The sequence below is a fragment of the Lucilia sericata genome, unplaced genomic scaffold (genome assembly GCF_015586225.1).
Source record: "Lucilia sericata isolate MDLA Ls3-8-SP2 unplaced genomic scaffold, ASM1558622v1 Contig003425F_arrow, whole genome shotgun sequence".
Classification (NCBI taxonomy): Eukaryota; Metazoa; Arthropoda; class Insecta; order Diptera; family Calliphoridae; genus Lucilia; species Lucilia sericata.
In genome coordinates this window covers 1-26,373 of record NW_023996871.1, presented here as the reverse complement: position 1 = coordinate 26,373, position 26,373 = coordinate 1, and the positions used below count along the sequence as shown (strand labels likewise).

General features: G+C 26.1%; 1 protein-coding gene across 1 annotated transcript; it reads right to left on the bottom strand.

Annotated features, from left to right (window-relative positions):
- Positions 1-2,088: 2,088 nt before the first annotated feature.
- On the bottom strand, positions 2,089-16,320 carry LOC119614794 (1-aminocyclopropane-1-carboxylate oxidase-like). Its single transcript, XM_037970901.1, has 7 exons — positions 16,083-16,320; positions 14,981-15,156; positions 3,802-3,917; positions 2,959-3,729; positions 2,810-2,888; positions 2,639-2,744; positions 2,089-2,322 (listed from the first exon to the last, which is right to left on the bottom strand). The coding sequence occupies exons 2-7, from the start codon at positions 15,063-15,065 to the stop codon at positions 2,256-2,258; spliced, it is 1,224 nt and encodes a 407-aa protein (XP_037826829.1). The 5' UTR covers positions 15,066-15,156; positions 16,083-16,320; the 3' UTR covers positions 2,089-2,255.
- Positions 16,321-26,373: the final 10,053 nt, after the last annotated feature.

The window sequence follows — 26,373 nt, the reverse complement described above, 5'->3', positions numbered from 1 at the left end:
GTCAATTTTTTGTTTCCACGTAATTTGTTATTTTATTTGGAACAATTTAGCAACAGTAGTATTAACCAAAATGTTTAATAACAAGTAAGAGTGCTATATTCGGCTGTGCCGAATCTTATATACCCTTCACCATAGTGTATTTAAAAAATATAAATTTTATAAAATTTAAATTTATGTACCTATTTAATTTTCCCGATTATATCATTATTATAGCAATAGCAAAACAAAATGAACAACAACAACGCTAAACGATATAAACACTCAAATAACAAAATACACAAGGCAGTAAAACCAACAAACGAAACTGTACACCAACAAACAAAAACAATATACACAAGGCAATGAAACACACAGCCATCCAAACATACAAAACTGAATACACCAAGAAACAAAAACAATATACACATGCCAATGAAACACACAGTCATCCAAACATGTGAAACGAAATACTCAATGAATAAGCAGTGTTGTTGCTTATTAATCAAAGCATGAAAAAATTGTCTTTTTTAATGAAATTTTCAGAGGTTGTCTCGGATTTTTGCTTATATCTCCGTCATTTATGGACCGATTTTTCTTATATTAAATAGCGATCTTCTCGAAAGCATGTCTAACAGAATTATTGAAGATTCGGATCTCGCCGATATCTGGGGTCCTCTAAAAACTGATTTCAACAGACAGACAGACGGACATGGCTTAATCGACTCCGCTATCTATAAGGATCCAGAATATATATACTTTATAGGGTCGGAAAATTATATTATAGAAATTACAAACGGAATGACAAACTTATATATACCCTTCTCACGAAGGTGAAGGGTATAAAAAGGGATATTTTCATTTCTTCGCGAATTAACAAAATAAATGGTAAACTGAATATGATACAATTAGATCAAGTGCTAAAAGTGATAATTTGCCTCCAAAAATTTTTGAAATTGCAGAATATTGGAAATAAGTATACTTACGATCTCATTAAAAGGATAAAATAGACCATAAGTTATTCTGTATATTTCAGCAGAAAGTTTTATGTACTTTTCAATTTTGGCACAAAAATTTTGTGTTCAAATTATAAGTTTAGTCTAGAATTATTAACGAACTTAATTCCAAAATAGTAAATGTAAAATTGTTGTATTCAAGTATCATTAATGTAGCGGTAGCAAAGAATGAGTTAATATTTTCACTATAGTTTTTTAATACACTTTTATCGAAATATACCGCAGATTTAATAAATATTATAAATTTAAGTTTTCTTTCGCAGGATTGACACCGACGCCATTTTTGTTCTTGCAAAGCATTTTAAACTAAAACTTTAGTATTTTTTGCTCCATATTTTATTTCTTTATTTACTATGCAAACTTTATATTATCTTTTAACTTTTTTTGGCAGAAGTATAATGCATATTTATTATTCCAAATACTACACATTTTAAGTTTTTGCACATTTCAAAAACGTCTGTTATATTACCCAACATTTTTAACACACTACTAAATTAATACAATCCACTTTTTATTAAACAAAATGACTACTTAAAGAGTGGCCATATTTCTATAACATTAATATTAACACTTTGAAAGTTACCACCCATTTCAACAACAGGGAATACAATGTAGGGTTGCATTTTGACTTGTTGTTGATATGATATTAAACCGCTAAATTTTAAACGATTGAAGCAGTTTTGTTAAATAAACTTTCATATTAAAATAACAACTTCTTAAACTGTACACATAATATCAAGGACTTTTTGGTTTTTAATTATTTATTAAGTTACAAATTATATGAGTTTTAATATGAATTTAGCAATAGAATTATACATACATATATAGAATGTAAATTCACTGATAGATGACTGGAGGGATAAATAACTGTTTACAGTTAAACAAGAAAAAATATCTATACAAAATTAATGTAAGTATGTATTATACAAATAGTAAGTACATATTTAAAGTTATAAATAAAATATACTGCATAATAACTAAAACTAAAAATGGTTATGAATATTTAAAAAGATTTACATAAATAATATGTAATTGTTTATTATATGAATAGATTTATAAATAAAAATATGAAAATAAAAATTGGACACATACGTTATATGTATATTATAAAAATAATCACTTTATTATTATTTGCATTTATTTCTTTCAGTTGACGGAATAAATATAATTTTTTTCATTCTTTTGTTTTGTTTTTATCCTAAATTAATATAGGACATTAAAAATTAAGTCCCGGTTTTATTTATTATCTAAAGTACGTAAGAGTTATTGTGAACTATTGTGGTAAGTATCTCGAAAACGTTTTTGTATCAGTTGGTAGGCATTGTAAACTCTAAAATGAAAAAAAAAAAATAATTGCATAAATAAAATAATAGAATAGTGATCATTTTAAAATCTACAATTATTGTTAATTAACAGTTTAAATATAACATTTAGCTGGAAATTTAAAAACATTTTACTTTTTTTCCTAAAATTTTCCATTAAAATTATAATTTACATTTTTCGATAATTCTTTCTTTTTAGAGAATTTTCGTTAAATTTATAAAGAAAAGTTGAAAATTGTAGATAAAATTAATTAGTATTTTTGAAAATTATTGATAAAATTTAAATTTTCAAAAAATTCTCAATAAAATTCAAAATCCACTTACTTTTCTTTCGCAGCTTTAAATGACTTTTTGCGGGTCTTTTTGCAGGTAAGGTCTTGACCATCAGCGGGTAGAGGTAAGTCGTTGGGAGAAATCATTGTCAAATTATCTGCAAGTAGTAAAAAAACATGAGTTACATAAATAAAATATACAATTCTCAATTATTCAACTTACCAGGATGACAAAAGAAAGCTATAGAATGACGGCCTCTGGAGCGTATGTGTTCTTGTTCGGGTATTACTACACGATGTTGCTAAAATTTAGATAAAAATACTTTTATAAGTCTTTCTATTAATATCATTATTTAAAATGTTTAAACATACCAATGCTGGATAACGATTTTGTGTCCATATCGATAATATTTCACCACAATTTATTAAAATGGCTCCGGGTAGATGACCAACTCTTTGCCATTTTTCACTACCCGGTAATTTAACCTCCAGACCACCCTCTGAATCCTGTGCCAATAATGTGAATGTGCCATAATCTGTGTGGGCGCCACATCGTATCACCGCACCATTGGGCAATTTACGTTCTGTACAATTTAAGCTGCCATTAAGGCCCTTTGAGTCTTCACCATCCAGCTCATTATATTCATCGCGAGGATCATATTCCGGACGAAAATCTGGCTGATCTGATACACAACGCTGGTAACTGTATTTACAACGACCTTTTATAAATTCATTTTTACTAACTTCGTCATCTTCGATGACCGGTGGATAGTAGAGTAAACGTAATGTCGTCTCATTATCATTGTCACCGGACAACATGTGTGAGTGTTTTTCCAGGAAAAATGTTTGCGGTATATCGAGTGATAGGGCTAAAGCTTGTAGCAGAAAACGTGACAGTGCTTTGAAATCTTCGGCCAATACAGATATATGATCTGCAAAACCGGGCAATGGTTCTTCTGGCAGATTTTTAGCATTTAGTGTGCAGATATTGAAAGCATGACGTAATTCAGGTGTTTTGCCATCAAAACGTTCTAGACCAGGACTAACGTAACCATGATTATCATCACCTGTACGTATGTAAAGTTCTTTAACGTCCGTGGGTAAATCTACAAAATCATCTAAATGATCCCAAGCTGTTTTCAACTATAATAAAATAGGAAATAAAGATAATTTAAGATATGTTTTTTTCTTTTTCTTCTCTAGAATCTAGTTTACCTTTTCATCACAGATGCCATGATTGACTAAGAGAGCCATACCTTTCTCTGAAAGAGCTTTGTGTAGTTGAGAGCCCACGCGATTGACAACAGATCTTACTGGACATTCTTCGGTACCTGAAATGAAAGATAAGAAGAAAATGTGATTTTTATTCAAAAGACAATAAACGAGTCTCTTGAGTGGACTATTAACTAAATTTGTCTATAAAAAAGTCTATTGAATTGCACTATTAAAGAAATGTATTATACAGAAAGAGTTCTCAATGTATTACTGACATTTTGTAATAGTACTGAATTTTCCATCCCAGATCGCGGATAAATTTAAATGCATTTGTGGTGAAAAATATATGACTGTACCCATTTGTTTCTTAATAAAAAATCTTATGACTGAAAAACCTCAATTTATTTCTGTATAAAATTACGAAAACCTTTATTAACAATTGCCAATCAATAAGCAAAATCTAATTATTTTATAAAAACTTGGATTTTTTAAAATAACAACACTTATAAAATGTGGTTGCAATTGAATTAGCTATATGTATTGGGCTAATATTTTATTAATTTATTCATTCATAAAAATATGGTGGCAAACACGTTACAAATGTGTGATGAATAAATGTGTTTAATGATCGTACCTGATTATAGAAAAAAAAACACTGTTAAATTTGCAAATACGACATGCAATCAAATAATTAATTTTAAAGTTAATAATTTAATAGAAAACAACAACAACTGAGAAAATAAATTTTTACAAATAAATGCAATTAAAATTTTTTAATATTTTTTCAATAAAACAACTTTATACATAGAATTCACAAATACTTTGAAAAAATTTATTTTTAATTCAGTTTTTCCCTATGACCAACTAAAGTATCTATTTATAAAAAAAACTGCAATTGTACGTAAAATTAAAACAAAAATGTTTTATTTACATATTGCAGTGAGTAAGTAAATTAGTATAGAATACGAAATAAAAACAAAGGAAATAGAATAAACCTTCTAAAATTAAAATAAACGTTAGAGTTGGGCACGTGAACTAAATTTTATATTATTCTAAATTGAAAATATTTAATATATAACAAACATTATTAGATAATTGTTATGTAATAAATTTAAACAAAAAGTATTCTATTACTAAGTATAGATTTAAAAATTTTAGACATTTTGCTGAAATGTTTAAATTTAATTATTTTTTGCTATATTTATAAGTTCAAATAATATAAAAAGTGAATAACGCTTTAAAAAAAACTAACAAATTTTCTGTCACGCAACCATCATTGGATTATCGAAAAATGTTGCCATTCACATTATAAATAAGTACAACAAAAACCTTTAAACTAAAAGAACAAGTTAAGCACCGACGACGACACTGACACAATAATACCAACCAATATTTAATGTTCGAGTGTATACTTTATTACTAGACTAGATACTCATGCTCATGTAGTTACTAGCAAAAAATTAAAAAAAAAAAAAACAAAAATAAATAATAAAACAATTCCAAGGAATATACCTCCACACACTTAGATAACAATTGCAGATGTTGGAGGATTGATAGTCTGAAAGTAAATTATCTTGCCATTTTATTCTGTTTATTTAAGATTAGATACGAGAGAGTATTATTGTTATTATTACGGATGTAAATACGAAGAATTGTATATAGTTTCAGATGAAGAAAAAAGGTTAAAATCACTAAGAACATTACAAACTTTTGCGACAATAAATATTCAATACTATGAAAAAAAGTTTTATTCATTTTTAGTAAGTATTAAGTTAACCAATTAATAGTTGGGGATTTAGTGATAATGCTTAAAATAGTTTAATGGTGCATACTTTACAAGTTGTTGGAAATTCATGGGAAATTTATTCAAATTTCTATGAAATAGGAAATAGTTATATGTGTATATAACAATTGACTAAAACGAACGAATTTTGTCAATTATCCTTACGCAGACGAACGACGAATTAATTGGGGAAAATCGTTTTAAGAGCAATTCCGGTAGCCCGAATTTGCTGAAATTTGGCGGTTGTGAGTACAGCTAATGACAATACTATATTATATTCGAATATTCGAAATTATAATCGAAAATTCGAAGTTATGTTCGAAAATTTTTTTTCTCTTAAAATAATCTCTGGGTCATAAAAACTAAAAATAAAATTTTCGAAAATTCGAACTTAAGTTCGAAAAATTTTTAAAGCTATTAAAACCAGTTCTCGTGGGCTGAATTGTCTGAAATTTAGCAGTCTGGAGTACACTTGATGACACTACAATGCTATGTTGGAATATTTAAAATTAAGTTCCAAAATTCGAAGTAATGTTCGAAAAAATTTTGAAGCTGTTAAAATAATCTCAAAATTGGGGATATTCACAAAAATATAATTTTAGTTCTTTTCGAGGCCAATTTCTAATTTCGAAATAATGTTCGAATAAATTTTAAAGCTGTTAAAATTATCTCAAAATCGTGGAGATTCACAAAAATAGAATTTTTGTTCCTTTTTCTTACTTTTTCCAATTTCGAACAAACAAATTTTGAAACGAATTCGCAGTACGAATAATTTGATTGTGTTCCATTCGACGAATTTACGCAACGAATTGTTGTAGACTAGTTCGTCGTGCTATACGAAATTCGTCGTTCGTCCCAATTGTGCGTATGCCATAAAAGTTATGAAGTTACTTTCAAAATGTTGAAGTTAGAAATTGGAAATGGTAAGAAATTGGTTCCAAGCTAAATAAAATTATATCAATTCTCATTTTTTAGACAGTTTTGCATTCATATACCCACCATAAAAAAGGAGGTATATTAATTTTGTCATTCCGTTTGTAACATACCGAAATATTGGTCGTAGACCAAACACGAGAGAGTCGGACTCAGGAAGAGCTAGGGAGCAGAAATTTTGCATAGATATTTTCCATTGATGCAGGCTGACTGACTTCCAAAGTCAGTCAAATTTTAAACACAATTTCACTGCGGTATTTAAATCTGTACACATGTACATATGTTTATAACACAGGCTGACAAATTTTGAACACAGTGAAGTCTACTTTTCTAAAGAATTAAGGCGTTTTATCAAACTTCAGGACACGATATCTCAAATCAAAGATGTGATGGAGAAAATCTGAGATCATATTAGTATTCAATCCTTCAGAAACGTCTAACTTGGTCTTAGGGTTTCGACTTTCGACCCTACCATCCATATAAGGTCCTTTTCAGAAAAAACTTTACCGCTCATCGCTGGCTTAAAAATACGATTAAGATATGAAATTCGACATAGACAAGCTTTGTAGGAATTAAAATCACCTACAGCATTTCATGAAGATAAGTCCATAATTGACAGTACTTTCTATATATTCCCCCTTACAAAAAAAATCGTTTTATAGTTATACAAATTCGATAAAAACAGATTTGTTTAAATTTTTTTAAATTCGAGCTCAGTCCATAATTGGCTTAATCCCCTATTAAAGGTCATATTCCAAAAAACAACCTGATGTTCATATTAGAATCGATATATGATAATAAAATCCATCATAAATCTAATAAATCAGTAAATTGTTTGACAATAACAAAAGAATAGGGGAACCTTCTGAAATACTCTTTATTTACCGCATATGATTCGATGGTAGCTATATAATATTAAATTAAATTTATTTTATTTAGATTTATTAATATTATTTTATTTTTTAATGACAGAGGCGTTAAAATACAGACAAGAAAGAAATTATTAATTGCATTACCTAAATTACCAAATTTAGTAATCTATTTAAATGCAAAACAAATTTGGTAATTAAATCAAAATAAAATGTGATTTTGCGCTTGAAATAATTGAATTGTTTAATTAATTTAATTACAAAATACAAACAAGTTATAGTCAGACAACAATATGTTAAAAATATATGTAATCGCATATAACAATTATTAAATACCCTACGAATGAAACATAAAAAGTTTTATGAAGGTTTAAAATCTCCAGAGAAACCTAAACTAAAGCATTTTCAAAGTTTTTTTTTATTTGATAACTTTTCTGAAATCCTAGAACTTGAGTACAAAACTTGTGACTTTTGTCAAAAAGTCACTAGCATTTCAATAGAGTTTATATTCCCTATTCATGTAGCACAAAGGGTATTACAAAATACAACTATTATTAATTAAGATCTATGACATTTCGAATATTCGTATAAACAATTTAAAATTGACTGTATGAACATATGTTCATACCAGATACTGTCGTATTCCAGTCAAACTAGCTAATTTAAATGCCAAATTAGATATTGAAAAATCAATTGAAGCTTGAATATGAAATTAGTAGTGCTGGTCCAAAGTCGATTATAAAAGAAAACAAAAAATATACAAGATACGAGTGAAACTGACATAAATTTATAAATAAAATTAATGAAAACAATTGGTATGACTCAAAATATAGTTCAGATAAAATGACAAATAAATCTTGGTATTTGGGTTAAAATCTTGTATCTAAAAAGTATTAACAGTCTCTATAGAGTATATATAGAAGTATACTTCTAAGAATCTGTAACAGGAGTAGTTTAGTGTCAGTTTTTTTCACCTTTAACTTTTGACATGAAATCAGAAAAAGATACATAGAAGATAACTATTAGAGTGAGACAAATTTAGGCGTATTTTTTAATAAGAAAATCAGTATTTAGTTATTATATTATTATTTTATGGTTTGCCATTATTTAATAATTAGTTCAATTACCTTAAATCTCTTTTGTAAACAATAACTTTAAGATACAAAGAGGGAGACATGGAAAATTTTCCAAACCTTATATAGTAGTTATTTGAGTAGTCAACTAATCGATTGCTCATTGGAAAAACAATATTATAACGTATGTATACAATGTTATTTCTGTACTGTATATAGTCACCTGAAATATAAAAGGGCATAACAACCAAAAAAATTATAATCGAAAATGGTACACAGCATCGCAAATTTTTAGAAATCTATTGTCAAAAACACCGACTTTATTAACATCAAATTCAAAAGGGCGAATGTACTAAAAAGTAACATTATAGACAATGTCATATATTCAAACGTATTTATTTTTTTATAGTTTTAATAGCATTTAGTAAATGTAAATGTTTAAAAAGTGTTGTTATGGCCTTTTACATTTCAGATGACGATATACATACATATGTACTAAAATACGTATGACTACTATGTTTATTTGATTTATAGATAATATGTCATGCAAAAGTTAAGTAAATTGGCATATTCAATTATTTATTGATAGAATAAAAAGAAATACAAAAATTAGCAATCATTAGCGGAATCAACTGAAAAATGGTTGACAAATTTTTATTTATTTACGTTATTTAATTTTTTTTTTTTTTTTTGTATAATTGAAAATTTTCGAGAATTGCTAATTTCCTATACAAAATGTAAATAACAACAACTAAAGTAATAATAATAAAATTAACAACAACAGCAATAACATTAACTGTAGCAGCAATAATAAAATTATGTGTTCAAAATGATTTGTTTTTTTTTTTCTCGTTGTGGCCGGTGGCAGGCAACAGTTAGTATGGATGGTTGGTGTTGTACGCAAAATGAAATTGTGCGAAAACATTTCAATTAAATAAAATTTATAAATTGGCTTTTGCCTTCATTGAAATAGAATTACAGCGACTTAAAAAAATGTTAAATCTTTGAAGACAAATTTTCAAATTTCTTGTAATAAATTTTTTTATTTTTAAAAATCATTTCATGAAAATTTTTCAATTTAATTTTGCTGCAATTAGTTTAAAAACAAATTAATTGGTAAATATAAATATGTGTTTTCAAAATTCATTCGAAATTGATAAGCAGCAATTAATTAAAAGATGTTTATTGAACATTAATGAATTTATTTTTTAAATATCAGTTCCCAGCAAAAAATAATTGATGTCATACTTTACAAACGACATCTTAATCACATCTAAAAATGCGATTGCATATTTTTCGCTTCTATAAACCAAATATTTCCTTACAAATAAAAACCATGTTAAAAGTGAGGAAAGAGATGTTGAAAAGTCACTACAAATAACATATTCAAAGTACATCAAATTTTGGTGAAAAACCAATGAAATTTACAAAAGCGTGTCTTTGAAAGAATGTGGTTTATTTTTGACATCCAAATATCGGATTTTTACTGCATCTATGAATAAGATAAGATGTATACTATACTATAAGTATTTTATAAATAGTCGACTTTTCGACTTTTCGACTTTTTCGACTTTTTCCGACTTTTTTCGACTTTTCGATTTTTTCGACTTTTTGACTATTTTCGACTTCTTTCTACTTTTTTCCGACTATTTTTTGACTTTTTTCAAGTTTTTCCGACTATTTTAGAGTTTTTGACTTTTTTTCCACTTTTTTAAAATTTTTGACTATTTTTGACTTGTTTCTACAATTTTCGACTTTTCGACTTTTTTCGACTTTTTTCGACTTTTTAGGACTTTTTTCGACTTTCTTCGACTTTTTTCGACTTTATTCGAGTTTTTTCGACTTATCGACTTTTTTCGACTTTTATTCACAAAGTCGACTTTTCGACTTTTTTCGATAAAAAGTCGATTGTTCGATTATTCGAAAGTCGATTTATAGAACCCTAGTATAAACCAGCCATCAAGTCTGATAAAGTTTAAAAAGACAGACTAATAATTAAAATCTTGTGCGATTTATAATTTTTACGGAAGTATTGCATTTTGGTGATTCGTGATTTGAAGGCATAAATAGCATTAAGACTTGGGGAATGCCAATTAAATTAAGAAGTAATATAAGTTTTACCAATAGAGTTTAATTTAAAATTAATGAATCAACCTTTTCGATCAATAGAAAATCTGCAATAACAGATTTAAGAACATTTTAAATTTTCGTATTTTCTTCCCAGGCAAAAACGTTATAATTCCCTTATAAATAATGCATTTAAGTGTTTCTTTAATTCAAATATCTTATCAATCTAAATACTATTTTTAATTTCAAAATATTATTTAAAAAAAAGTAAATTTTTTATTCTTTATCAATGGAAATTCCAAATTGTTTATCTGTATATAAATATTTACATCTATAGAGATTAAAATTAATCGAACAAAAAGTCATAAAAATGCAATTTATTAAATCTAGCGAAAACAATTGCCAATTTTTGAGGAAATAAATACTTCAATTAATAATGCAATTGAAAGATAATCTAATAAAATAAAATTGCAAAATGTCTAGGACATTTTTGCGAAATGCGTTGTTGTTTTATCATTTAGTAAATAATTGGTATTTTTAATTGTAATTGTATTATTATGAAAAACAATTATCTAAGAAGTTTAATTTCAAAATGCTAAGAAATTGTCAATAAATTTTTAAAAACCTTTTGGTTTTGTTGCAATAGGATTTGATTGCATACTTCTGTATTTAAGAACTAACAAAAAAAGAAAAATGTTACTAATTAATGTGGTACTTTATATCATTAAAGTTTATTTGAATATTGTAATTGTACTTTGTTTGAATTTGCACACTTTATTTCTCTTTAAATAGTAGTACATACATTTATTTATATATTATTACGTTGACTGTATAAATAAATTAGTAAATAAATATTGATAGTATTCATATGTATATATAAGATTGTCTAACAAATATATGAATTGATTTATTTCAATTTAATCGTATATTAATTCCCCCTTAAAGGCAGATAATTAAAACTATGTATTCAATTATAAATAACATTTAAGGAACGTTTACAAAAAACAACTTTTTTGTTACAAGCTTTTGTAATTTAAAATTCATGAAAATTTTTAGGCTCAAAAATAAAACAAAAAATATATTTTTATAAACACTCATTCATGATTGATGCAAAATTATTACGTTTTGTAGCTTCTCCTCTAAAATTTTCTGAAAAGGACTTGTCATGTCCTTTTCAAAATTCAATTTCATATTTTTATATAAATTAAAAAAATAAAGAAACATACATTTTATCCCGTTTTATAACAATTTTATAAGAGCAAGAAAAATTACTTTATAAATAACATTTTCTTCTAAGTTCAATCTGAAAGAATTAATTAATTTTTCATAATAAAAAAAAAACAAGATTTTAAAATTCAAAATAATTAAATTTCATTAATTATTTAGCAATAAATTCTTTTAATTACTGCTTCAACTATGATACATTAATTGTATAAACAATTTATTTAGAATTTTATATGAATTTATACAATTTTTTTGTAGAAATTTTGTTGCTGAGTAAGAATCTACTTTTCCGAATTAATAATGTGTCGTCAGTGATGATGGGTGGTGTTGGATTTTAATTGTTTGAATTTTTATCAATACTTGTCAGTCATTCAGTCAGTCATTTACTTATTTATAAACATATATTTAACATACACAATTTTATAAATAAAAAAAAAACAACAAAATCTATTTAATTTTTGATAAGAATACAGTCAGTAGTGTTACTCTTAAAGGCTACAACTACACTTGAAAAGAATCTTCATATTGTTTTGAAAATGTTTGTAATTCAATTGAAACTGAAACATTTGGGAACTTTAAATTGTTTAGTTCTTTAAATAGATGACTAATAATAATTCATTGACATTTGCGCGTAAATGTATTTTTTCCATTCTTTTAATGAATGGAAGAATGTGTGAATGTATCGTGTGCGAGGAACTATATACAAGCAACAAGTGTTTCTTTTAACAAAAAATTTTTATGAAAAGTTCACCTTAGTTCCGAGTTGTCTAATACATAATATTCGTCATTTGTAATGTAAACATTATATTATCTTATTATCATCATCATTTTGCTTTAGCGCTTAGCAACTAATGAAAAATTATTTTAGTTTTTTATAAAATTGATTATCATCTAAAAATTAAGCAAAAACACGTTTTGCAATTGTAATAATCTACATTTATTGATTTTGTTTAAAAATATTTACATAATTTTAACTTTTAAATGTCTAAAGGTACGTTCACACCTATCAAATATTTAATGAAAATAACGTAATACCTAAGAAATTGACATTTTGATTTCCCTTTGATTTCACTTGAATCGTCGTTATTTGCTATCACAAAAATCATGTAAGATCGTAAAATCATGTACAAATCCCCTTCTGTTCTACAAAATAATATAGATCTGATCACTCCTTGGCTTAGTACTATTTACAAGGCCTGTATTTATTGGTCCTACATACCTTCGCAGTGGACCAAGTGTAACGGGTAAGACATCACACACAAAGCCAAAAAGTCTAGCGTCATTCTTGCTTAAAACTCTGCAGTGAATAATAGATTTCAAAGTTAGATTATCGATTGACAAAACTCTGCTCTCAAACTCTCAGCATGCCTATATGAAGGGGAAATCTGTTGAGACGGCATTACATTCCCTGATTGGGTTTTAAAACGGTTGCATACGCTGACGATGTTGCAGTAGCGGTAAGTACGCATCTTGAGACCTTGTCTCAGAGGTTAGAAGAAGCGCTGAAGATAATAAGCTCACTGAGCGTAAACTGTGCTGATATCTTGGCGAAAGGATAGCCATACCGGATATAGTCCAGTTCTGCGGCGTCCAATTGCGGCCATTAAGAAACAAATACACAACATTTATTTTAGTTCAGCTCAATATCGGTGGTCTCAAGAACATACTTCCTCGATCGCTAAGATCGATCCCATAAGACATCCTATATATAAGGGCTTAGCAGAATACATCTGAGCACTATGTTATTGGTCATTCCAAGTTGGGAAATCATGCAAGACGCATTGGTCTTCCATACAATGCCTTTTGTAGGAGCTTTAAAAATGAAGAGGAGGAAACAATTACTCATCTTTTGTGTAATTGCCCGGCCTTTAAATCGATTCGACATCAGGCAATAGGGTCGCCATACTTTTCTGATCTATCAGATCTGTCAACTGTTCAACCTGAACGTATTCTTGCATTCCTAAAATTGTCGAAGTGGGTGTGTAATTAATCACACACTATGTTCTCTACTTCTCTATAGGCTGGTTACCATCTTTATTCTTCACTCCTTCAATATTGTCTTTACTGTCTCTATCGCTATTTTTCTCCTTCTAAATCTTGTTGCTTTCCAAACGTTACAAGGCATACAGTCTGCAGAAAATAAAACATTCGCCTTCACCAAATCTTAGCAAATGTTTTAGCAAATACTATTTCTTTTCTTTAGAAAACAAACACACGGATATTACTAAATCGACGCACAAAATTAAATTATGGAATTTACAAATGAAATGACAAACTTATAAATAAACCTTCACACGAAGTTCAAAACAAACAATTTTTTCAACTATAAATTTTGAGTATTTTAAAATCGATTAACTGTGCTAATTAGTTAGTCAATACTTCCAAATTTATTTTTTTTTTTACAAAATTAATCATCAACTAGTATAATTTAGTTATTATAATGTAACTAATTATTTTTAATTAATATAATTATTCAAACAAATTCTAGACGTAACTTTATTTACTTTTACGTTTTCAGGTGTTTTCCCTTTTATTATTTTTTTTAAATAAACAAAAGTTTTGCCTTAAAGCAGCTTATACCAGTATTTCGAATAAATTTTTTTAAATATTTCTCTTTTATGTTGTGTATAAAAACTTTTTGTAGTTATGTATTTATTATTTTAAATTTTAAGATTAACTGTTTTTTTAAATCATTACTGGCGTCTGCTTTTAACTGCGTCAATACTTTTGTTTTTATTTACTTGCTTATTTTGTTATTATTGTTTTTTTAAATAATAAATATTTTTTTTATTTTGTTGCATTTAAGTTTAAACTTTTTATTTTTGTTATGAAATCTTTTCAAGGTTTTCATATTTAAAAATACTGTAGACAAAAACAAAAACATATTTCACCTTCAACCTTTAAAACTGAACTCGACTTAGTGTAGGTCGCTAATTGATCTTTTTTACGAATGTTAAGTAACGAAAGGGGAATTCACAAATTCTTTGCTATAACTATGTCATTATATTTATTACGTATAATAAGAATTGTTTTATCTAAAGAATTTTAAATAGATGAGTAACTGAGATTTTGTTTAAACAAAAATATTTGATTTTTATAAAACAAAATAAATGCTAATTTATACAAGTAAATTCTTGGTATTATTTTATAATTTTTAGATTTTTGCTGAATAATGAATTTTTACTTTTTTATTTATATGTAGAGTTATAAATTAAAATAGCAACACTTACCACAATGCGCAAGATCAATGATGGGTACCAAACTTTTGGCCAGCAGTGTATCAACTTTATCATCATTTGTTTTGGTTTTCAACATTTTGTATAAATTTATTTCTGTTTTGAACTTGTATGTGTTTTAATTTTCTCTGTTGTGACTGTTATTAACAGTTGATTGGTTTGATTTTTGCCTAAAAAAATAACAATAATGAAAAATTTTAAAGTTAATTGATATTTAATTGTTTGTATTTTTTTTTTTAATTTTATTTTAATTATTTCTACGCTTTTTTAAGAACTGAAATACAAAAAGAAATAATTTAAATTATAATTATACAAATAGTCTTCTGTATTTAAATATAATTTCAGTTTTGTTTACATTTTTAAAATTTTTCGAAAATTCGAACTTATGTTCGAAGATTTTTTAAATATGTTAAAAAATTCAAATAAATATTATACATTAGTTAAATATTATTTTTTAAATGTTAATGAATTTTAAAGAATTTTTATTGTAGCTTTAGGATATGTACCAAAAGTAACTTTTAAATTTAAACATCATTTGCAAAGATTAACTAAATTAAATTAATGATTTTCTAAAATTGCAAACAAATTAAATAACATTTAAACAACAAAACACTTTGAGATAAAAACTTTAATATTCAATCTTAATCTCAGGTTAAAAATTCCAAAAATATAATATTCCATTGAATTACATTTAACATGAACTGCAATATTTTTAGAAATTTTTTGACACAGACGTAAAATTTTATAAATCGGAGGGAAATACCCCTGCAATGACATGAGTCACTTTAAATAAATACTCATTTTCATGCAGCTTTCACATGAAAGCCTTTCTTTGTAAATTAGTAAATAAATTTTTAGTCAGAAACAACAAATATTTAGTTAAAATTAATATGAAACATAAATATTTAAAAGCTTAAAAATACATTGAACTGGTTTATTAAAACAATATAAAAATGTAAACGAATTTTAAGAATTTCAACCACAACGTTTGTTTTTGCTAAAGATAAACTTTAATTTTTTTTAAATAAATAATCACTTTTTGTATTTCAAAATTTTGTTTGTTAAAATAACGTAAATTTTATTTAATTTGACGCACTTGCAAAATTTGTTTGTTTATTTTTGTAACAATAAGTAAACGAAAATTTAAAAAAAATGCAATTTTCTTCTTTAGTTTAAAACAATTTTTTTATCAAGAAATTTTTATTTTACAAAATACACGATATAAATATATACTTTTTTTACGTTAATCAATTCAAAAAAATATATAAAAAGAGTATTTTTGGTTAAATTAAAAAAAAAAACGTTCTATAACGTTCAATGTTCTTGTGATAACTAAACCTGTATGAATACAAATTACCTACGTCAACCTCATAGAAACTGAAATGAAATCTTTGCTCCCCCTGTTTGTTTTTGTGGCTTATAATAGAGACCCCTAACACCGCCAACTTAATGATACAGTAGAAATTAAATGAAAATAACAATAAGAAGCAGCACTAATAACAACAGCAAAATACACAAAAAAGAAAAAGAAAATTACAATGATCTATTTACTTATCGTTCGATCACTCTCAATTTGATTAGATTATCATTTGTTCAATGATGATGTGAGTACAATACACTCACTATTCATTTACACAATAAATAAATGAAAGGGCACCCTATAGGTGAGAATCGTATTGTTTTCTTATAAAAAAAAAAAAAACAAATAAAAAAAATAACTAAAGCAAATTTTTATTTTCATTTATCTTTAAAAAAAACCCAAAAATTTTTAATCTAAGAACAAAATACATATTTTTTCTTATCTTTAATTTTTTTTATTATTTTTGGTTATTGTTATTATTTTTAATAAAATTTTGACTCACTTAAATTTTCTACTAAAATAACCGTTTTCATTTTTTGTTTTTAACTAATGGTGAGTATTTTTTATCACCTTTATTTGCTACACACATGAGTTTATGAATTAATTGTTAGTTTTTTTAGGTAGAGGGGGGTTTTTGTGTTTTGCAATAATACACCACCTTTTTAACAGTAGGTATATATGTATGTAGTCATTTATGTTTTAAGTTAAAGAAATTTAGATTTTTTTATTATAATTTCCATTTTGTTGTGTTTTATAGTATTTAGATTTCAGCACTACACGCGCTTGCTATACAATTAGTTACAGGTTTAATCGAAAAATTGTGATAAGCAAATTAGCACTAGTAGTTGAAGTAGTTGTCAAAAAATAAAAATAATAGTTCAAATTACACAGCAATTTTTTTTGTTTTTGCTCAAAAGGGTGTTATCAGTGTTGCCAATTGGTTTTTGATTATGAAATTTTGAAATTGTTGAATTTCGGTTTGTTATTGTTTAAGAAAAAGCTGGGAGAGAATAGAGAAATAGGAAAATGAGAGATCATAGTGCAATTAATAACAAATATACCGAATGACAATTAAAATACAAATATAGTCCTTAGATTCGATCCTCAGAAAGAAAAATTACTTGAGTTTTTTTTATTAAAATTTTTGTTCTAAAGTAAAGTTTACTAAGTAAACTAATCTAAATTTTAGATTTGGTGTAAAATTATAAAATGTATTAAAATTTTCAACGGTACATTGAACTTTCACAGAAGGATTATAAAAAAATTTACATACTAGCTAAATTTGCCTTTGTCAAAGGTTTTTTTTTTTTTGCCAAATTAAGCATCATATTTCAAAGGCATAAAACTTGTCGACAGACACAAAATAATTTGTTTTATCAAAAGGAAATCTATCGATTTCAAAATGTGACATACCAGAACAATCATAATTATAAACATATCGTCGGTAAAAACACGAAAGTTTATTAATGTTTATTATCATTTTATTAAATAGTAAAGTTTTAATTGAATTAAAAAATACTTTATTTTTAAGTTAAACATTTTAACACTAAACTGATTGATTTTAATTTAGGTTGACATTTTTAAATTAGTTCCAAAGTTAAAGAAAGTTTACTTAGTAAACTAATCTAAATTTTAGATTTGATGTAAAACTATAAAATTTATTAAAATTTTCAACGGTACATTGAACTTTCACAGAAGGATTATAAAAAAATTTACATACTTGCTAAATTTGCCTTTGTCAAAGGTTTTTTTTTTTTTTGCCAAATTAGGCATCATATTTCAAAGGCGTAAAACTTGTCGACAGACACAAAATAATTTGTTTTATCAAAAGGAAATCTATCGATTTCAAAATGTGACATACCACAACAATCATAATTATGAACATATCGTCGGTAAAAACACGAAAGTTTATTAAAGTTTATTATCATTTTATTAAATAGTAAAGTTTTAATTGAATTAAAAAATACTTTATTTTTAACACTAAAGTGATTGATTTTAATTTAGGTTGACATTTTTAATTTAGTTCCAAAGTTAAAGAAATTTTGCATTCATGTCCCCTCACGGACTCTCTGCTATCCCTATTCTTCTCTCCTTCTTATAGGTTTATTTACAAAGGGATCATTACTGGACTTAAGTAAGGCTATAACTCGGATGTTCGATGCAGCCACCTGTCAAACCTAAAACCTAGTTCCAAGGTTGTTCTTTCAGAATCTAAAGTGGTGCTTCTTGTACTCGATCTAGAAGTAGTTGTTTTTAGAATAAGTTCTGACTTTTTTCTGAATTGAAAAGTATATTCAGAATATAAATAAAAAAATCGCAAACGGAATGCCTATTTGAGGAATTAAAATTAGTCTTTCTTTTCAAAACTATTTAAATTGTTACTTTTACTCTATTTTCTTTTGTTTAAGCCCTTTTACATTTCCGATAGCGTCATAAATATATACATATATAGTACATATTTCTTTTATTAACCACTTTAACAGGTAGTTTGTTGATACATTGAACTCACGCATTTTATTACTACTACTCATCGTAAATTCTTACAACTGTAACGATATATGTACATAAATATGTATATACATATACATATACATACATATGTAAGTATATATTGGCAGACAATGTGTGTCAACGATTCAACGGATTTAATTTTGGGTGTCTCTGATAAACATTCTGGTTTATTGCACAAAAATAATGTCCGTGTATGTCTGACAGTAGAGTATACACACATCTTGTGAAGAAACAGCAAAACGGATCAACAACCTCTATGATTGAAATTTATGTACAATGAAACAGCAACAATAAAACAAGCAGGTGGTATTGTAGAATCAATATAAATACTCGTATGGACAAACATGAATATATAAAATTTATATTATAAATATGTATGGATGTATGTACGTACATATTTGCGTTAAGGAAAAATGTTTCGAAACATCCATTTAATTGAATAGATACACATATTAACAACTAACTTTCTGCATATGGTAGTAAGACATTTAGAAATTGATCAATGATTATTTTGCTTGTACAATGAACTTATCAAGAAATCTTAAGTAGTAAGAAGAAATTTTGCAGAATTTTTACAGTAAATACTAGGGGAAAATGATGAAACTTTTTCAGTACCTTAATGTAATTTTTATCGATTTGTGTAAGTTCTTATTTGCTGCGATGTTGTGCAAAATTTTTCAAAGGGAATCTTTAAATGCTCATTAAAGTAAAGGTTTTGAAATATTACATATCGCTCATTTAACTGAGGGCTATAGTTTATGCCTAATACTCAAATGTCTTCAAATAAGGCTATTATTTTCGATGTTTTTTTGTAAACGTAAAAACTAAAACTCATGTTTTCACGAATATTAGATAGATAAAAATTAAATTTAATTTAAATCTGAAACATATTAACCTCTACTATCTGTATCCCAGCAAAAAAAGTGAGTAAAAAGAAGTAGAATTTTCACCACAAATAACATACTTGAAGTACTTCCAATTTTGGTGAAAAACCTATGAATTTTACATTAGCGTGTCATTGGAGGGATGTGTTTTATTTTTGACATCCAATATCGGATTTTTACTGCATCTATGAATAAGATTAGATGTAGTTCAAAGTTGTCAAAAATGAAAACATCCCTCCAATGACACGCTAATGTAAAATTCATAGGTTTTTCACCAAAATTGGAAGTACTTCAAGTATGTTATTTGTGGTGAAAATTCTACTTCTTTTTACTCACTTTTTTTGCTGGGATACAGATAGTAGAGGTTAATATGTTTCAGATTTAAATTAAATTTAATTTTTATCTATCTAATATTCGTGAAAACATGAGTTTTAGTTTTTACGTTTACAAAAAACATCGAAAATAATAGCCTTATTTGAAGACATTTGAGTATTAGGCATAAACTATAGCCCTCAGTTAAATGAGCGATATGTAATATTTCAAAACCTTTACTTTAATGAGCATTTAAAGATTCCCTTTGAAAAATTTTGCACAACATCGCAGCAAATAAGAACTTACACAAATCGATAAAAATTACATTAAGGTACTGAAAAGTTTCATCATTTTCCCCTAGTATTTACTGTAAAAATTCTGCAAAATTTCTTCTTACTACTTAAGATTTCTTGATAAGTTCATTGTACAAGCAAAATAATCATTGATCAATTTCTAAATGTCTTACTACCATATGCAGAAAGTTAGTTGTTAATATGTGTATCTATTCAATTAAATGGATGTTTCGAAACATTTTTCCTTAACGCAAATATGTACGTACATACATCCATACATATTATAATATAAATTTTATATATTCATGTTTGTCCATACGAGTATTTATATTGATTCTACAATACCACCTGCTTGTTTTATTGTTGCTGTTTCATTGTACATAAATTTCAATCATAGAGGTTGTTGATCCGTTTTGCTGTTTCTTCACAAGATGTGTGTATACTCTACTGTCAGACATACACGGACATTATTTTTGTGCAATAAACCAGAATGTTTATCAGAGACACCCAAAATTAAATCCGTTGAATCGTTGACACACATTGTCTGCCAATATATACTTACATATGTATGTATATGTATGTATATACATATTTATGTACATATATCGTTACAGTTGTAAGAATTTACGATGAGTAGTAGTAATAAAATGCGTGAGTTCAATGTATCAACAAACTACCTGTTAAAGTGGTTAATAAAAGAAATATGTACTATATATGTATATATTTATGACGCTATCGGAAATGTAAAAGGGCTTAAACAAAAGAAAATAGAGTAAAAGTAACAATTTAAATAGTTTTGAAAAGAAAGACTAATTTTAATTCCTCAAATAGGCATTCCGTTTGCGATTTTTTTATTTATATTCTGAATATACTTTTCAATTCAGAAAAAAGTCAGAACTTATTCTAAAAACAACTACTTCTAGATCGAGTACAAGAAGCACCACTTTAGATTCTGAAAGAACAACCTTGGAACTAGGTTTTAGGTTTGACAGGTGGCTGCATCGAACATCCGAGTTATAGCCTTACTTAAGTCCAGTAATGATCCCTTTGTAAATAAACCTATAAGAAGGAGAGAAGAATAGGGATAGCAGAGAGTCCGTGAGGGGACATGAATGCAAAATTTCTTTAACTTTGGAACTAAATTAAAAATGTCAACCTAAATTAAAATCAATCACTTTAGTGTTAAAAATAAAGTATTTTTTAATTCAATTAAAACTTACTATTTAATAAATGATAATAAACTTTAATAAACTTTCGTGTTTTTACCGACGATATGTTCATAATTATGATTGTTGTGGTATGTCACATTTTGAAATCGATAGATTTCCTTTTGATAAAACAAATATTTTGTGTCTGCGACAAGTTTTACGCCTTTTGAAATATGATGCCTAATTTGGCAAAAAAAAAAAACCTTTGACAAGGCAAATTTAGCAAGTATGTAAATTTTTTTATAATCCTTCTGTGAAAGTTCAATGTACCGTTGAAAATTTTAATAAATTTTATAGTTTTACATCAAATCTAAAATTAGATTAGTTTACTAAGTAAACTTTCTTTAACTTTGGAACTAATTTAAAAATGTCAACCTAAATAAAATCAATCAGTTTAGTGTTAAATGTTTAACTTAAAAATAAAGTATTTTTTTAATTCAATTAAACTTACTATTTAATAAAATGATAATAAAATTAATAAACTTTCGTGTTTTTACCGACGATATGTTTATAATTATGATTGTTCTGGTATGTCACATTTTGAATGAATCGATAGATTTCCTTTGATAAAACAAATTATTTTGTGTCTGTCGACAAGTTTTATGCCTTTGAAATATGATGCTTAATTTGGCAAAAAAAAAAAACCTTTGACAAAGGCAAATTTAGCTAGTATGTAAATTTTTTATAATCCTTCTGTGAAAGTTCAATGTTACCGTTGAAAATTTTAATACATTTTATAATTTTACACCAAATCTAAAATTTAGATTAGGTTTACTTAGTAAACTTTACTTTAGAACAAAAATTTTAATAAAAAAAACTCAAGTAATTTTTCTTTCTGAGGATCGAATCTAAGGACTATATTTGTATTTTAATTGTCATTCGGTATATTGTTATTAATGCACTATGATCTCTCATTTTCCTATTTCTCTATTCTCTCCCAGCTTTTTCTTAAACAATAACAAACCGAAATTCAACAATTTCAAAATTTCATAATCAAAAACCAATTGGCAACACTGAACACCCTTTTGAGCAAAACAAAAAAAATTGCTGTGTAATTTGAACTATTTTTTATTTTTTGACAACTACTTCAACTACTAGTGCTAATTTGCTTATCACAATTTTTCGATTAAACCTGTAACTAATTGTATAGCAAGCGCGTGTAGTGCTGAAATCTAAATACTATAAACACAACAAAATGGAAATTATAATAAAAAAATCTAAATTTCTTTAACTTAAAACATAAATGACTACTACATATATACCTACTGTTAAAAAGGTGGTGTATTATTGCAAAACACAAAAACCCCCCTCTACCTAAAAAAACTAACAATTAATTCATAAACTCATGTGTGTAGCAAATAAAGGTGATAAAAAATACTCACCATTAGTTAAAAACAAAAAATGAAAACGGTTATTTTAGTAGAAAATTTAAGTGAGTCAAAATTTTATTAAAAATAATAACATAACCAAAAATAATAAAAAAAATTAAAGATAAGAAAAAATATGTATTTTGTTCTTAGATTAAAATTTTTGGGTTTTTTTTAAAGATAAATGAAAATAAAAATTTGCTTTAGTTATTTTTTTTATTTGTTTTTTTTTTTTTTTATAAAAACAATACGATTCTCACCTATAGGGTGCCCTTTCATTTATTTATTGTGTAAATGAATAGTGAGTGTATTGTACTCACATCATCATTGAACAAATGATAATCTAATCAAATTGAGAGTGATCGAACGATAAGTAAATAGATCATTGTAATTTTCTTTTTCTTTTTTGTGTATTTTGCTGTTGTTATTAGTGCTGCTTCTTATTGTTATTTTCATTTAATTTCTACTGTATCATTAAGTTGGCGGTGTTAGGGGTCTCTATTATAAGCCACAAAAACAAACAGGGGGAGCAAAGATTTCATTTCAGTTTCTATGAGGTTGACGTAGGTAATTTGTATTCATACAGGTTTAGTTATCACAAGAACATTGAACGTTATAGAACGTTTTTTTTTTTAATTTAACCAAAAATACTCTTTTTATATATTTTTTTGAATTGATTAACGTAAAAAAAGTATATTTATATCGTGTATTTTGTAAAAAAAATTTCTTGATAAAAAAATTGTTTTAAACTAAAGAAGAAAATTGCATTTTTTTTAAATTTTCGTTTACTTATTGTTACAAAAATAAACAAACAAATTTTGCAAGTGCGTCAAATTAAATAAAATTTACGTTATTTTAACAAACAAAATTTTGAAATACAAAAAGTGATTATTATTTAAAAAAAATTAAAGTTTATCTTTAGCAAAACCAACGTTGTGTGATGTGAAATTCTTAAAATTCGTTTACATTTTTATATTGTTTTAATAAACCAGTTCAATGTATTTTAAGCTTTTAAATATTTATGTTTCATATTAATTTTAACTAACATATTTGTTGTTTCTGACTAAAAATTTATTTACTAATTTACAAAGAAAGGCTTTCATGTGAAAGCTGCATGAAAATGAGTATTTATTTAAAGTGACTCATGGTCCTTGCAGGGGTATTCCCTCCGATTTATAAAATTTTACGTCTGTGTCAAAAATTTCTAAAATATTGCAGTTCATGTTAAATGTAATTCAATGGAATATTATATTTTGGAATTTTTAACCTGAGATTAAGATTGAATATTAAAGTTTTTATCTCAAAGTGTTTTGTTGTTTCAAATGTTATTTAATTTGTTTGCAATTTTAGAAAATCATTAATTTAATTTAGTTAATCTTTGCAAATGATGTTTAAATTTAAAGTTACTTTTGGTACATATCCTAAAGCTACAATAAAATTCTTTAAAATTCATTAACATTTAAAAAATAATATTTAACTAATGTATAATATTTATTTGAATTTTTTAACATATTTAAAAAATCTTCGAACATAAGTTCGAATTTTCGAAAAATTTTAAAAATGTAAACAAAACTGAAATTATATTTAAATACAGAAGACTATTTGTATAATTATAATTTAAATTATTTCTTTTTGTATTTCAGTTCTTAAAAAGCGTAGAAAATAATTAAAATAAATTAAAAAAAAAATCCAAACAATTAAATATCAATTAACTTTAAAATTTTTCATTATTGTTATTTTTTTTAGGCAAAAATCAAACCAATCAACTGTTAATAACAGTCACAACAGAGGAAAATTAAAACACATACAAGTTCAAAACAGAAATAAATTTATACAAAATGTTGAAAACCAAAACAAATGATGATAAAGTTGATACACTGCTGGCCAAAAGTTTGGTACCCATCATGATCTTGCGCATTGTGGTAAGTGTTGCTATTTTAATTTATAACTCTACATATAAATAAAAAAGTAAAAATTCATTATTCAGCAAAATCTAAAAATTATAAAATAATACCAAGATTTACTTGTATAAATTAGCATTTATTTTGTTTTATAAAAATCAAATATTTTTGTTTAAACAAAATCTCAGTTACTCATCTATTAAAATTCTTAGATAAAACAATTCTTATTATACGTAATAAATATAATGACATAGTTATAGCAAAGAATTTGTGAATTCCCCTTTCGTTACTTAACATTCGTAAAAAAGATCAATTAGCGACCTACACTAAGTCGAGTTCAGTTTTAAAGGTTGAAGGTGAAATATGTTTTTGTTTTTGTCTACAGTTTTTAAATATGAAAACCTTGAAAAGATTTCATAACAAAAATAAAAGTTTAAACTTAAATGCAACAAATAAAAAAAATTTATTATTTAAAAAAACAATAATAACAAAATAAGCAAGTAAATAAAAACAAAAGTATTGACGCAGTTAAAAGCAGACGCCAGTAATGATTTAAAAAAACAGTTAATCTTAAAATTTAAAATAATAAATACATAACTACAAAAAGTTTTTATACACAACATAAAAGAGAAATATTTAAAAAAATTTATTCGAAATACTGGTATAAGCTGCTTTAAGGCAAAACTTTTGTTTATTTAAAAAAAATAATAAAAGGGAAAACACCTGAAAACGTAAAAGTAAATAAAGTTACGTCTAGAATTTGTTTGAATAATTAATTAATTAAAATAAAAATTAGTTACATTATAATAACTAAATTATACTAGTTGATGATTAATTTTGTAAAAAAAAAAATAAATTTGGAAGTATTGACTAACTAATTAGCACAGTTAATCGATTTTAAAATACTCAAAATTTATAGTTGAAAAAATTGTTTGTTTTGAACTTCGTGTGAAGGTTTATTTATAAGTTTGTCATTTCATTTGTAAATTCCATAATTTAATTTTGTGCGTCGATTTAGTAATATCCGTGTTTTGTTTTCTAAAGAAAAGAAATAGTATTTGCTAAAACATTTGCTAAGATTTGGTGAAGGCGAATGTTTTATTTTCTGCAGACTGTATGCCTTGTAACGTTTGGAAAGCAACAAGATTTAGAAGGAGAAAAATAGCGATAGAGACAGTAAAGACAATATTGAAGGAGTGAAGAATAAAGATGGTAACCAGCCTATAGAGAAGTAGAGAACATAGTGTGTGATTAATTACACACCCACTTCGACAATTTTAGGAATGCAAGAATACGTTCAGGTTGAACAGTTGACAGATCTGATAGATCAGAAAAGTATGGCGACCCTATTGCCTGATGTCGAATCGATTTAAAGGCCGGGCAATTACACAAAAGATGAGTAATTGTTTCCTCCTCTTCATTTTTAAAGCTCCTACAAAAGGCATTGTATGGAAGACCAATGCGTCTTGCATGATTTCCCAACTTGGAATGACCAATAACATAGTGCTCAGATGTATTCTGCTAAGCCCTTATATATAGGATGTCTTATGG

What these genes read in the sequence shown, in the direction of transcription:
- LOC119614794 (XM_037970901.1), bottom strand. Translation starts at nt 15,065, where the DNA reads ATGTTGAAAACCAAAACAAATGATGATAAAGTTGATACACTGCTGGCC. An exon ending in CATTGATCTTGCGCATTGTG is followed by an intron (nt 3,918 to 14,980) that starts GTAAGTGTTGCT and finishes CTTTCATTTCAG; the next exon opens with GTACCGAAGAATGTCCAGTA. An exon ending in TTTAAAGCTGCGAAAGAAAA is followed by an intron (nt 2,323 to 2,638) that starts GTAAGTGGATTT and finishes TTTTCATTTTAG; the next exon opens with AGTTTACAATGCCTACCAAC.